Source organism: Pteropus vampyrus, unplaced genomic scaffold, assembly GCF_000151845.1.
Source record: "Pteropus vampyrus isolate Shadow unplaced genomic scaffold, Pvam_2.0 Scaffold107, whole genome shotgun sequence".
In the NCBI taxonomy this organism is placed as follows: domain Eukaryota; kingdom Metazoa; phylum Chordata; class Mammalia; order Chiroptera; family Pteropodidae; genus Pteropus; species Pteropus vampyrus.
The window spans coordinates 1119878-1134781 of record NW_011888888.1 but is presented as its reverse complement, the minus strand read 5'-3'; the positions used below and the strand labels follow the sequence as shown (position 1 = coordinate 1134781).

General features: G+C 39.0%; 1 protein-coding gene across 1 annotated transcript in view; it reads right to left on the bottom strand.

Annotated features, from left to right (window-relative positions):
• Positions 1-14751, bottom strand: part of FBXL13 (F-box and leucine rich repeat protein 13) — a 283144-nt gene extending 268393 nt beyond the window's left edge. Inside the window, exons 1-3 of the mRNA XM_011365209.2 lie at positions 14623-14751; positions 1071-1174; positions 521-611 (exon numbers count right to left, since the gene is read on the bottom strand). Coding sequence (XP_011363511.1) covers positions 521-611; positions 1071-1174; positions 14623-14697 — 270 coding nt within the window. The 5' untranslated portion in view covers positions 14698-14751. The remainder of the gene's footprint in view (positions 1-520; positions 612-1070; positions 1175-14622) is intronic.
• Between the last annotated feature and the right edge of the window lie 153 nt (positions 14752-14904).

The window sequence follows — 14904 nt, the reverse complement described above, 5'->3', positions numbered from 1 at the left end:
ACAGAATCAAAAACAGCTGTTGGAGCTGGTTGTTCCTTTCATTAACAATTGGTCTGACTTTTAACTTAGATCTCATTAATGTTTTGGCCATATCTTTCACGAGCAAAATTCCTGGGCAGATGCCAAAAAGAATGAAGGGGGATGAAATACAGAAGGAAGCAGATTAGAAAGGAAAGAAAATATCTTCTTTTAAAGCTTTCCATAATGCTATTTTTATCATTATAAAGATGCAAGAGAGGAGGGGAAGGAAAAGGAGGAAAAGGGAAATTTAACATAAAGATTTTATCAGCTAGAGGAAGAACAAAGGCTTGTCTAAATGCTTCTTGGAAATAAGCATTTAGATTGAGAGGAGGTTACTATGAGTGTGGCTGCGTGTCTGTGTGTGTGATGTTCCTTTTCTGAGTGCCCTCCATTGCAAAATCAGCCTGATCTCACACAATTCATAAAACTAAATTCTATTTCAAAACTTCCACCAAAACTTAAGATGTATATTTTAGAATGTTTGATTACTAATACTTACCAGCTGATCATCCAATCCAAAAAGTTGTTCCAAATAAGTGTCAGATAATCTCCGAATTTTTGGTTTCATTGATGGATCAATGCACATATCCCTGTAATAAAATCATTAAACATAGTCAAAAATTAATTTCATTTCATAGTAGTTATTTCCATAATTGAATCAGTGGTTCTTTGGAGAGTGTAAGGAAAGGGAAGGAAGAGACTCGTCCCCTTGGGAGACACATATCAGAATCAAGAGGAGGGCTTTTACAACCTATCCCCCCTCGAGATTTTGCTGTGCTCCCCAAGAGAGTATGCCTCCCTTTTCTCATCTCCAATTCGAAATAAACTGAGTACATAATATTAATGCGAATGCACTATACGTACTCCTCAAGTTGAGAATCAGTAGGCAAATAATTCCTATCAAAGTCTTTGCAACTTAGAAGCCTGTGGAGAGATTCTTTAACAACCTTGAGATTAGACGCATTCATTGGCAAGGTCTTTTTTGATAATATACAATGAGTGTTTTGCCTTCAAAATATCTCACTACTACAAATCAAAATAATACTCACCATAGAAGATTTTCAAGGCCATTTCTCATTATAATAATGATCATTTCCTCTAAATATCTCAGCGGGTCCTGAGGACATGTAACAAGTAGACCACACAACAGAGCCTGGGGAAAGGAAATGGAATCAGTGTCTCTGGATCTGCATGTTCTTACTGAACAATAGGCCTTCTCTCACACAATTATAAAGCCAAATAATGTGATGGTTTTAAGTACATATACTTTATAGATACACCTCTATATTTATTCTGTCTTAATGTTTTGCTAAAGTCAAACCAAAAGGCAGTTTATCTTTATTCTTTTTTTAAAAATTTCATCATAAATGACATAATAGTCACTGCACAGTGTTTTGCATAGAGGAGGAGTACTTTATAGTCAAATTGAAGATATAGTTGAGATTCCTTAGATCAGGGGATTCTACTCCATTTTAAGTTCAAAAACACCTCGGACCCAACCACAAAAGTGTTTGAGAAAATCCACCATTAAAATCTACTGTGAACTCAAGAAGTCTTTTTAAAATGTATTTGTATTTTATCATTCACAACATCTATAAAATATAGATTTGAAAAATTGTAGTATAATTCATGTAGGTGGGAAATGAATAACTTACTGGATCTAAGAAAATGTTGAAAGCACATATATGGAGCTCAGAAAGCTGCCGCCATCTTATTTCCTATCGAGAGTCTCCCAAAAGAAGAAACTTTGGTGAAACATACAGAATTATTTCATATTTCTCCATTTGAGACAGAGAAAAAGTTTTACAGCACACATCCCACAGAAACCACCTAGAATCCTCCTTAGACATTTCTCTTTGCCTTTGGTTCACTGTCTCGTGGCAGGGTGGGGCAGGGGTGGCAGGCTTTCTTTGGCCCCTCTTCCACATACAGCCTATTTTTTGTAATAGCTCCATGTTTGCCTCCTAGTGTGCAGCCTGCAGGCTGAAAACCCAGCCCCTTAGACTATGGCAAAATGGTTAGACCTAGATACCTCTCCCTCTCCCACTCTGCCTGCTAACCTAGGCCCACTGTGACTCACAGTGAGCACTCGGCCCTCTGCAGACTGACTTCCTTCTTCCCCAAACCTAGAGAATATACTCGCATCGGTGGTTCTCACTACAGTTGTAATCTAGATTTGAATAGTCTCCTATTACCAAAGGGTTGAAGTCTCCTATAAGGTGGAGGCTAGACTTCAGACAGCTCCTCGAATAGCTCTGATGAAAGGTCATCTGCTCCCTGGTACTTCTGTGCTTGGATTCCCAGAGTACTGAGTTTCTGTTCTTCCTACTCCACGTCCCCTCCTCCATTCTATTCTGGCATCCTGAGGACATCTGCATCAGAATCACCTGGGGAGTGAAGTGGTCTCTGAGGAAGGAGCCTAGGAACCTGCATTTTGATTAGCTCCCTGGGTGATTCCTATGCACACTAAAGTCTGAAAACAGTGCCTTAATAGAGCACAGCTTTAAGGTAAGTTTTTAAGAAAGCTGGGATCTGAATATGAATATGAGCAATTGCTTATTTCTTTATATTTCCAAGCTTCACAGATCAGAAAACTACATTTCCCAAAAAGCTATTTTGCAGAAGTCAAATCAGGTTGAAAGGATAAGTCTCTGAAATGCCAATAAAGGCATATGGAACTAGCATAGTTCAAGTATTCACTTTTTGTATAAGAAATCTCACTGTTCATAGTTTCCCATTGGGTAAAATAAAATATTCTGAAGTTATACATATTAAGATGTGAACAACGCATAGCTACATGCCAATAAGAAAGCATAGTTAGTGAATCAATAGCTTTTTTCTGTAATTTCTTAATGAAAAAACAAAACCATTAGCTTGGTCTTTATAAGCAGAGGTAAAATATGCAAACATGCTCACACGATGAATGTTCGACTCTCAGAAACATTAATCACAGTTTTATTATCGCTAGCCTTCTTAGTAAAAACTTACACAATCGAGGACAAAAAAAAAAAACCCTATGACTTAATTATCCAGACTGGCTTTCTCAAGTTGGTAAATTCACAAAACAATTGTGCAATCCTCCACTTTCTTTTGGCTCTGCCTTCCTTATCTCAGTCCCCAATAGTTCTCACATATTCTGAAAGATGTCTGCGTACTGATGACAAATGTGGGTTTATCCAGGACAGTTGCTTCTACTCCTTTCCACTACTATCGATCTCTCAAGGAGCGAGATGAGGCAGTGGGTAGAGTCCATTCGTTTAAATCCAGGATCTGCAATCTTCTAGTATGTAACCTCTGACAAGTTCTCTGTTCCTCTGTTTCCTTAACTATACATGGCATAATGAAGGTACATATTTCATGGGACTATAATGAGAATTAAATGATTCATATATATAAAGTGCTTTGAATAGTGTCTAGGACAAAATAAGTACTCAAAAGATAACAATGATAGCAAGCTGTCATCATTATTTTTAATCATTTCACTGCTAATTATCACCATCATTAGAGGAAAAGACTTGACAAAGAGAAAAGAAATTCAAAAATATTCCTTTGAACAATTCAAAGGACAGTGTGATGACAGAGAAAGAGAGACTAACTTTATATCAAATCTAATGGAAGAGATTAGGAAAAATGCATTCGAAGGAAAATAGGAGAGAAAATTTGATAGAACAATAGTTTAACTATGGGTAGACACAAGACACATAAGAGGGCAAGACTTCTTTATCTTTTTAGATACTCAGATGAACATAGTGAAATATGCCAAGGGCCCAAACAGCAATACAGAAAATTATTGCACCATGAGTGTAGAAATAAAAGTGATTACCAAATGCTTGTGGGGCCCTTAGCAGTTGGAGAAACTTCCAAGTAGCAAGAAAGGCAGGGGCTTGCAGGTAGAATTTTTCTCTGGACAAGAACAAAGCCCCGAGGTCACAGATCAATTGGCTGGAGTAAAGGATTAATGCAAGAGAGAAGTGGACAGAACCACTCTGTGAAGAAGCCAGAATTCTATATCAGGACCTGAGAATGGGTCCTCCTCTAGAGCCAACAGGTCATTCATGATCAAACTCCAGCAAGATCAATCACATGGCCAAAGGTCACAGATGGCCATACATCAGAGAGTCACAGTTCAGTTTGTTTCCAAGATCCCACTAGGATGACTTTGACTTTCAGAGGGTATATTCTTGCTTCTGGATTTCACAGATGAGGCAGAGAAGGTCCAGGGATTCACAGAGCCATAAGATTTCTAAACTACAAACCCAGGGCTCCTCCTTAGCCACACCATGTACTCACACAAAATTGTATGCATGAGTATCTGCCTCAGAACCTGAAAGATATCTTTTACATTATCTACCTGGAAATATTTTATTCATATGTAAACTCAAGAACACATTCTTCTTTTAAACAGGTGGTAGAATAGTTTGCACATTGTTTGTTTGGGCTTTTTTTTTTAGATAAGAATGCACTTAAAAATGCAATGCAAGCTCTATGAAGAAGCAATATATCTTTAATTCAGGGCTCTGCACATTGGTATTCAATTCTAACCTGAGGGCAATAACACCCATGTAACTCCTGGTCTGAATTCAGGACTTCAGGTTACAAACAGATTGACCACTGATCGCTTCAGTGCAATGAAGTGATTTCCTTGACATCTACTGTCAAGGAAATCACTTGTTAAACCCCATATAGATACTGAATTGTCAGATCCAGGGATGTTTACATTGCTGGATTAAAATCAGTGTACTTATGGAAAATAAAGGCATGTTTGAAATTGGAAAAAAAATGCAATGTAAGAATCACACAGTTACAGAAATCCCTTTACTCAGGAAAAGGTTTAAGTTCTTTAACACTGTTCAAAGTCCCCTCTACCTCCCTAGCTTCCCCAACCCCAAAACAAATCCAAAGTGACATATCAGAAATGCTTGCCATCCTCATCTGTGGTGGAGATGGAGTTGGCATGCTGTTGTTCTAAGCCAGAGATAGCTTAATTTGCTTCTGTGGAGTTAGTAAGTTAAAAATTTAGAAATAAAGAGGAACCTTTGTCTTGTTAACATTTAAATAGAGCATGCTAAATTTTTATTTTAGAATCTCTAAATTCACCATAGACTAAAAATTATTGTAAGGGGCCAACAACAGGAGAAAGGCAAATATCATATTATTTCACGTACATGTGGACTCTAAAGAACAAAATAAACAACAACAAAAAAATGAAAATAAACTCATAGATACAGAGAATATTTTGAGGGCTCCTAGATGGGAGGCATGTTGGGGAGATGGTGAAAAAGGGCAAAGGTATTAAGAAGTACAAATGGATAGTTACAAAACAGACATGGAGATACACAGTGTAGCATAAGGAAAATAGTTAATAATGTTATAATAAACATGTAAGGGGGAAGAGTGGTACTAGATTTAGTGGGGCGATCACTTTGTGAGTTATATAAATCTCTAATCACTATGCTGTACAACTGAAACTAATATATTATTGTATGCCAACTATAATTGAAAAAAACTCGGTGAATTGTACAATGTAAATATGAGCGACTAATTGTCTATCATAGTTCAATAAAGCTGGGGAAAAAACTACATAAAGAACCTAAAAATAAAAAATATATTTCTAAAACCAGAAAATTTTGCATAAAAATCATGATTTGTAATTTAAATACGCCCTCTGCTGGACATCTAATTTTGCACTCTTAATCTTTCCTAGATTGTTAAACCTAAATCTGAGCTAACAATTTGATGAGCACTTTTTCACTCTCAGATACAACTGCTATGCATAGCTGCTTAATATTTTATAGCCACTATATCCATTATATCTCACCCATTGAGCCCCTTGGTTCCTATGGGGCAGACCTTGTTTGTAGACAGTGTGCTGACTTCCACCTAGTGGAAATTGAGGGAGAAACAGATTTCTAAATATTGTTGATGACCTACTGCCTGAAATTCTACTAACAGGACTTCCTTGTTTGGGCTCATATATTAATGATATATTTTAAAATAAAATGTCTTTTGGAAGGAATATCTCCAAGGAAGGAGATGCCAACAGTGGTGAAATGAGTATCTCAGAGTTCTCAGAGAGAGAAATGAGGAATATACATAATGAGAGTGAGGAATCAGAAGGCAATACTCGGTTTTCCCACAATTCTATCTAGGTGCATGCTTTGAGTGTCTACATGTAGATATATTTTTTTAAATCTTTGAATTTCTAAAATATATTTTGCCTGAATCTTTAAATGATATATGGAGTAAATATTTCATAATCAAAATTTCCAAATATTTGATCATTTAGTTCATTTCAAATTTAAATTTTCTAATTCAAAATTAAAGTTTAAAAAATAAAAAGGCCATCTCATAACTCTATTTTTATGTCTTCTATACAAATGATACATCTTGATTGCATGAAAGCTACCCCAGATTCTGATGGTCTATGAGGGAAAAGGTAGTTTGCTACAACACCAAGGACATGAACCATGAAGGAAGAGACTATTTCCTGACAGAACCATAGTGATTATTCACAGTGGTTTCAAATTCAGTTTTTAAATCAGAAAAAAAAAAAATCTTTAAAAAACTCAAACTCATGGGAATCCCAAAATATAAGCCAAATAAAAGCAGAGTTGCTCTTGAATGTTGCAGGATGGGTGTAAACAGAAGCAGCAGCGCTTTCTTCCTCCCAGTGCCTTTTCTCCACCAATAGAACATCTTCTAGGGTCATCCTTAGACCCCTGGGATTCTGCTAAAAAACACAACAAAACACTTCTACCAGCATGCAGTTAGCTACACACAGGCTTACCTGGAAGCTGAACAAGAGCGAGAGGGTTTTATGAAGGTGCCAGCTGGAATAGAGGTGGCCCCACATAGGAAACAGGATGTACACGAGACCTCAAATGCGTGGCCAGAGGCAAAAGGGCTCTTATTCCAGGGAGACCAGACACAGGTCTGCAACCCAGCTATCTCTGATTTTCCATACATTTTACTTGTCCTTTATTGGGACAGGCCTCATTTAGATAGGGGAAGGGAGGCAGATACAGTAGTATCCAAAGAGAGAGAATCCCAAAGGGATGGTAAAATTCAGAAAGATAAAAAAAGGGAGAGTCACCTGAATCCCCCCTCAAGTGCCCAGAAGTCTCCCCTATAATCCTTCTCAGCTAAGGGTTTGAAGGGTTTTGTGGTTTGAAACAAACCACTCTAACAAGTGGTAGCCCGTGACTTATCCTCTTAGTCCATTCGTGTTGCTATTAAAAAAAAAAAAAAAACCAGAAATTTATTTCTCACAATACTGGAGGCTAAGTTCAAGATGAAAGTACAGGAAGATTCTGTGTCTAGTGAGAGTCACTTCCTGGGTCATAGATGGCCATCTTCTGACAGTGCCCTCACAGGATGGAAGAGGCAAAGGAGTTCTCTGGGATCTCCAGTATAGGGGCACTAATCCTATTCACGAGGAATCTAATATGGCAGCTATTAATTACATGTGGATATTAATCTCTTCAAATGTGGCTTGTCCAAACTGAAATGTGCTGTAAGTGTAAAATACACACCAATTTTGAAGACTTAATATGATTTTACACTGAGTCCATGTTGAAATGATTACATTTTAGATTGGTTTGAATAAAATATATTATCAAAATTAACTTCACCTATTTATTTTGACTTCCTTAATATGTTTGTAGAACACCAATGGATAAATGCACAGAGAACTCAGGAGAAAAGTTTGAACTAGAAACAGCATCAGAATCACAGCTGCAAGTGGTTGAAGCTGCTGAGACATCTTCTACTAGCACATGATAAATGCCCAGTAAGTATTCACTGATGGAATGGTCTGATGTACCCTACTTAGTTGACTACTTTTGCTGTCTCCCAAGAAAAAAGGGCTTGCTGGTGTCAAGAGCCTAATCTGTTATTTATAAAAATAAAAGTTACCTGACTAATTTGAATTGAACCTACAATCCAGCTGTCTTTAAGCTGGGCATGCAAACGGCTGGGAGCTTTCAAAGGCTTTCCATGGGATATGTGAGCATGAATAGTATAAAGGAATCCATTTCCAGATCCTCACCTTTCCTATGTAGTCTTTCCTAAAATTGATTTGCCTGAGGACAAATTTTGCAATTTTCTTTTCCCTTTCACACTGCTTTCTCTTACTCCAGAAAACAAAGAACTGTCTCTCATCTACCTGAAATCTTACTACAAGAAAACTGAGGCAAAAAGATTTAGAAACTTGCTCAACGTCACACAATTAGTAATTGGCAAGCCAAGAATCAAACCTCGGCTATTTTACAACAAAAGACAATCCCCTGTGTTGCTTCAGATGCTTTAGGTTTCAAGTAATAAACCTCAACTTCACATGGAATTTATTGGCTCCTACAACCAAAAATTCCAAAGGTAGACCAAGCTCTCAAGTTAATTTAACCCAATGATTTACTGATGTCACTAGAGACCTGATTTCTTTCTATTTTCTCACTCTGCCTTCCTCAGAATCCATTTCATCCTAAAACAGTCTTTCCTTGTGGACACAAGATAACTGTCAATGGCTCTCAGGGCTACATGTTTCCCCACAAACATCCAGAGATGATATATCTCTGTCCCAACATTTCAACCAGCAACCTGATCTAAATTAGCTTAGATCACATCTCACCCTCCCCCACGATCCTTACCACCACCTGCCATGGTCACAAACATTGTGGCCTGGGAAACTGAATGCATTATTTGTCTGTCGTACTCTAATCAAGGTCCAAACCCAGAGATAGTGATAGTCGGTTTCCCTGAAGCACTTGGGCTGTGAGAGAAAGAGGTATGTTATGGCATAAGAATGTAAGAAATAGAGGGAAGAGGGAAGTAGATGTTGTGTAGGCAACTTGTTAATGTCTAGTATACATCTCTCCTGTAGAACATAGAGAAGGAAGAAGAGATCATTGTAAAAGGATTAAGACCCACTTACTGGGTGGTGCTGTTGTGATCCACATCTTATTTGTTCATATAATGCTCTGAGATACAACTTGATCTCAGATTCCCCTTATGAACAAGCCAGGTATGGCTGATTGTATTTTCCAAAATGGCCACGACTGTATCTCCCATCCCACAGGCCTCTTTTGCAATGTGACTTTGATAAACCTCTCATCAAGAAGTGGGGTCTACGCTCCCTCCTCTTGAATCTAGGTGAAAATGTTATATTGACTTCTGAGACTAGGTCATAAATGGTGATAAAACTTCTATTTAGTTCTCTCTGTGGACACTTGCTCTTAGAACTGAGCCAACATACTGTTAGGAAGTCCCAGCAGCCAATGAAGAGGCTCATATGGAAGAATCAAGCCTATTGGTTCACAGGCCTTGCTGAACTCCCAGCCAACACCCAGCACCAATTTGCCAAGCATGAGTAAACCATCTTAAAAGTGGATCTGTAACCCCTTGTTGATCCACCCCAGATGGTACCACATGGAGCAGAGCCAAGCTCTCCCTGAAAGACTTTGCCAGAATTTTAGATTTTTGAGCAAACTAAATGATTTCTATTTTAAACCACTAAGTTTTGCACTTGTGTTACATAGCCATGGATAATTGATAGAGCAAGCAAACACAGAAAATGACTACATAACCAAATCAAGCCTATCATTTAACCATCCCAAGCTACACACATTATGGGAGGGGCGGGGTGGAGGAAATCCAGCAATGACTATCTTTTATTTTAACTTCTTCCTATGGAAAACTTCAAACACATTAAGTAAATAATAGTATAATAAACCCCTATTTACCCATCACCCAATTTCAACAATTATCACCATTCTGTGTTTCTTGTATTATCTATACATCTATCCATTTTCCCACATATTCTCGGTAATAGTATTTTTTTGGTAAAATTTACATGAATTCCAATTCACAAATTTTAGCTGTATAATTTTGACACCCACATCCCACTCATTTTTCAACTCCCCAGAAAGTTTCTTTGTGTCCCTTTCCAATGAAGCCTTCCATATCAGTTAGGGCCCAGCCAGGAGAGAGAAATCACACAAGTAATTTAAATAAAACTTATTCTATTCTTTATTAGACTTTAATTCAAAGTTATTCATGTTAATAGACAATGATTTTTAAAAAACAAATTAACATGTTAAGGAAAACAGGAAATGATAGATTAAATAAAAAAGATGCAGAATTTTAATTGGAATGTATAAAAAAGAATCAAATGAACATTCTAGAACTGGAAAATATATTGTCCAAAATCAGGAACTCATTTGATGCATTTAACAGTAGACTAGCCATAGTATAAAAAAGAATCAGTAAACTTGAAGATGATAAAAAAAAATCCAAACAAGCACGGGGTGAGTGGGGATAAAAAAGAATGGGGAAGCACACCGATGTTCATAGCAGCATTATTCATGGTGGCCAGGATGTGGAAGCAAACGAAGTGTCTGGTGATAGATGATTGGCTAAAGAAGCTGTGGTACATATATACAATGGAATATTACTCAGCCATAAGAAGAGATGAAATACTGCCATTTGTGACAACATGGACGGACCTTGAGATAATCATGCTAAGCAAAATAAGCCAGAGAGAAAAAGTCGAAAATCACATGATATCACTTATATGTGGGATATAAACCCAAAAGCAACATGTACAGGACAAACAAAAAGAGATTCATGGACATGGACTATAAACTAGTGGTTACCAGAGAGTAGGGAGTGGGAGAGGAGGTAGAAGGTTAAAGGGGGTCAAATATAAGGGTAGGGGTAGGGTGAAGTGGGTAAAGGGGATCAAATATATGGTAGCTGAAGGAAACTGGACTTTGGGTGGTAAACACACAATAGAATATACAGATGGCAAATTACAACATACACCTGAAAATTATATAATTGTATTAACCAATGTTACCTCAATAAACTTAATAAAAATATATATGTACACACACACACACACACACACACACACACACACACATATATATATATCAATCAGTGTGAGGGGACTTGAGGTGGGTCTTGAAGGAAGACCAATATCTGTAGGTAAAGAGTAAGAGAGAGAAGGAATAGACAAGGAGGCTGGGCAGGAGGAGCAGTTACAAAGAAGAGTTTCAACCATTTGAAGGCTTCTCAAAAAATCAAAAATAGAACTACCATTTGACCCTGCAATGGCACTTCTGGGTATTTATCCAAAGAGACGAAAACACTAATTCATAAAGATCTATGCACCTCTACGTTCATAGCAGCGCTATTCACAATAGCCAAGATATGGATGCAACCTAAGTGCCCAACAGTACATGATTGGATACAGAAATTATGGTACACATATGCAATAGAATATCATTCAGCCATAAATAAATGAAATTTTACCATTTGCAACAACATAAATGAACCTAAAGGGTAAAATATGTCAGACAGAGAATGATAAATACCGTATGATTTCACTAATATGCTGAATCTAAGGAACAAAAGGAGCGCACTAAACGAAAAGACTCTCAGATACACAAGACAAACTGGTTACTACCAGAGGGGAGAGGTGTTGGGGGGCTGGATGAAAAAGGTGAAAGGATGAAGAACGAATTAGTTGTTATAAAATAGTCATATGGACGTTGAGTACAGCATAAAGAATATAGTTAATAGTATAGTAATGACTATATGTAGAGCCAGATGGGTGCTATAGTAATCGGGGAGTTCCCATCATAAACTATATAAATGTCTAACCAATGTACTGTATACCTGAACCTAATATAAAATAAAATTTAAAAAAAAAAAGGAGGAAAAACAGAACAGAGCAAAAGGTACATGTAGGACAAAGAAAAAATAATCTAACACATTTATGATTAGAGTTCCAGAAGAAGGAGAGAATGGGTAGAAGCAATACTTGAAAATGGTCAAGAATTTTTTAAAACTGATGAAAAATATCAATCAACAGATGCAGTAAGCCTAGTGAATCAAATGGGATCTTTTTTAAATCAGCCTCTAAGAGGTTTGCAGGGAAATGATATTGTAAGTAGACAACCAGGTTTTATTTGTGACAGGTAGGTAAAGTTCAGAAGAGGTTAAATATACAGGGAACTCTGTGATGAAAGATTATGTATTCCAATGCTTGCAGAGGATGGGTTTTAGAAGTGTCTGAGGCCTGGCAAATTGGGTCTGATGAACAGATGTACAGGGATGTGAGGCACAGTGGGATTTACTCTAATAGTCTCTTAGGGGAAGCGGGTAACCAGGTTAAGGTGGGTGTTTGGGGCCCCAGAAGACTGATGTCTTACGCTGACTGGTAATGTGGTAGAAGAAGTGGGTGAAAGACTCTTGAAGAGACTGTCATCTTAGGCAATGGGGAACACTTCTGAGGGCCTCTTTTCTCTGGCGACAGAGCAATACAGTAAGCTTGTGAGGAAGTGCTCACATTCCGAAGAAGAACCAGGAATGCCTCTAGCAGCTTCGCAGTGTTACAGCAAATAGAGAGCAAGGTGAGGAGAGACTATCACTTCCCTGCTGTTTCCTGACCCTCAGCTCAAGTCCACTTCTGCTACCTGTTCCATGGCCAACATGGACTGAGTCATTACTTAGAATGGCTCTATTCTGAATCTTAACTTAAAAACATTCCAACTTCTGACCCCTACGTTCTACTTTTCCAGCTTTATCACTCAATTACTCTCTCTAGCTTTCTTCGCGCACCCCTTAGGATCCTCCATTTTCTACTCATATATCAGCATCATGTCTTGTTCTCATTTCCCATCCAGTCCTTAGAATCCCTGGCCCCACATTTCAGGCACTCTGAAAAGTATAGCTCCCTCACTATTGTTCTTCCATTCCATATGCCTTGGCAAACTTCTATCCTGGATGAAGTCAACTCTTATGTCTGTACCTACACGTAGTTTACTACTGAGTGCTACTTGAGAAAATTACACAGCTGAGAAGTTGAGTACCATGCTCTCTACATATTTTCAAATATAATTATATAGAGGTAAACATAAATGCAACTTATCATAAAAAAATTAAACAATACAGATGTATATAGAGTAAAAAATCAGAGTTCTCCTTTGAAAGCATCCCTCAAAACATCTGCTGTTAATAGTTTGGCATATGCTATATGCAGGTATTTTCTTAAATATAGATACATGCACATACACATGCATATGAACACACACACACATATATACATGCATATACATATATATGTGAAATCAGATAGATAGCCAGATTCTAGCAGCCACTTTGTTGGGCACCTTGAATTTTTTTTTTCTTTTTCTTTCTTTTTTTAAATTTAATATATCTTGGAGAGATTTTCTCCTCAAAAAGTATGATATACTTAATTTTACAAAATATCGCATTCTCTAATTCACATTTAGGTTATTCACTATTATCACTATGTAATAGTGATAATGAATATTCTTGTTCATTCTTCTGAGTACATATGTAAGTATATCTACAGAGTGGATCCCTAGAAGTGAAAATGCTTAGTCAAAGAGTAGATATATTTATCATTTTAATAAATACTACTAAATTACCATCCAAAAAGGGGGGGCCTGTGCCAAATTGCCCTCGCAATTGCACAGGAGAGTTTCTACTCCAGCTGGGCTCTCAAAACTGACAGACTCTCCTCTTCCCTTCCCTAGACTTCTTTCTCTCTCATTCTCCACATAACTTATCTCTGCTCAAAATCCCCCTGCACCCTCTATCCCCACCCAAATCTACACAGTCTTGGCAAATATCTCATCAAATATTAGTAGAGAAAATAAAAGTCATCAGAGGAGAATTTTCTTGGCTTCCTACCCGCCAACCTACAAAACCTGCCCATCCCATCCCGTCTTCCTTCCTTCCCGTCATAATGGTGGGGTGAGAGAGCAGTCTTTCCTCCTCTTTAAGGCAATACTGGTTGTGGGGTCCTTCCCTTCACAAACGTCTGGCTACCTTCCCTCTAAAGCAGGGGTTCCCAACCTGCGCACCAAGGACCAGTACGGGTAGGTGGCTTGTTAGGAACCCTGTTAGGAACCCAGTGACACAGCAGGAGGTGAGCGGTGGCCAAGCGAGTGAAGCTTCATCTGTATTTGCGGCCACTCCCCCCAGCACTACCATCACCACCTCTGCTCCGCCTCACATCATCAGGCATTAGACTCTCAGAGGAGCACCTTTCCTGGTACCAAAAAAGTTGGAGACAGCTGCTCTAAAGGTCTCAGCTTCCCCTCTCTCTTCAACTAACCTCAATCTAACTTCTGCCTTCATTGCTCCATTGACACCCCTGGCTTACCTTGGGCCAAATCCACTATCCTTTCAGGTCTTTATCTTAAGTGACACTAATGCCCACTCTCCTCTTAAAGCCACACTCTCCTGATTTCTCTCCTCTGTCTCTGGGGCACTTCTTTCTCACTTTTCTTGTCCAAACCTTAAAAGCTGGCTTTTGGTGTTTCTGTGCAGGAGCCCCGTGCTCTTTCTCCCTGGGAGATGTCACCTACTCCCCTCTTTCAGCCACCATCATCCATCCCTCGGTCTTCTCTGTATTTTCAGCGCTGACCGCCCACTGGTCCAAAGCTGACACCATCCTCTCCCATTCCTCTCCTCCTTCCTCCACTCCTCCCCAAGTCCTACCCCCCTTCCTCTGGGAAATCTCTTCTGATTCCTCGGTTTTCTAACTCCCGGGCCAAGTGGCTCCAGTACCTCGCAGACCTGAGGAATGTAGTTCTCCTTGAAGTAGCTTCTCAGCTTGGGGCTGGCATTGCGTAGCGAGGCCATGGCAAGAGGCCCCACTGCGCTCCCCTCCTGCTCTCCACCGCTGGCGGGGCAGGAGCCCTGCGGGGGCAAGGGGCGGGCGCGTCCCTGGTTGCCCGGGCAACTGCGGGGCGGGGCGGGACGGGGCGGGGCGTGCCGTATCCCGGCGACCCCAAGCCGGAGGCCGCGGGGAGGGAGGTGGGCCCTGGCCTGGGCGGAATGGGCCTGGGA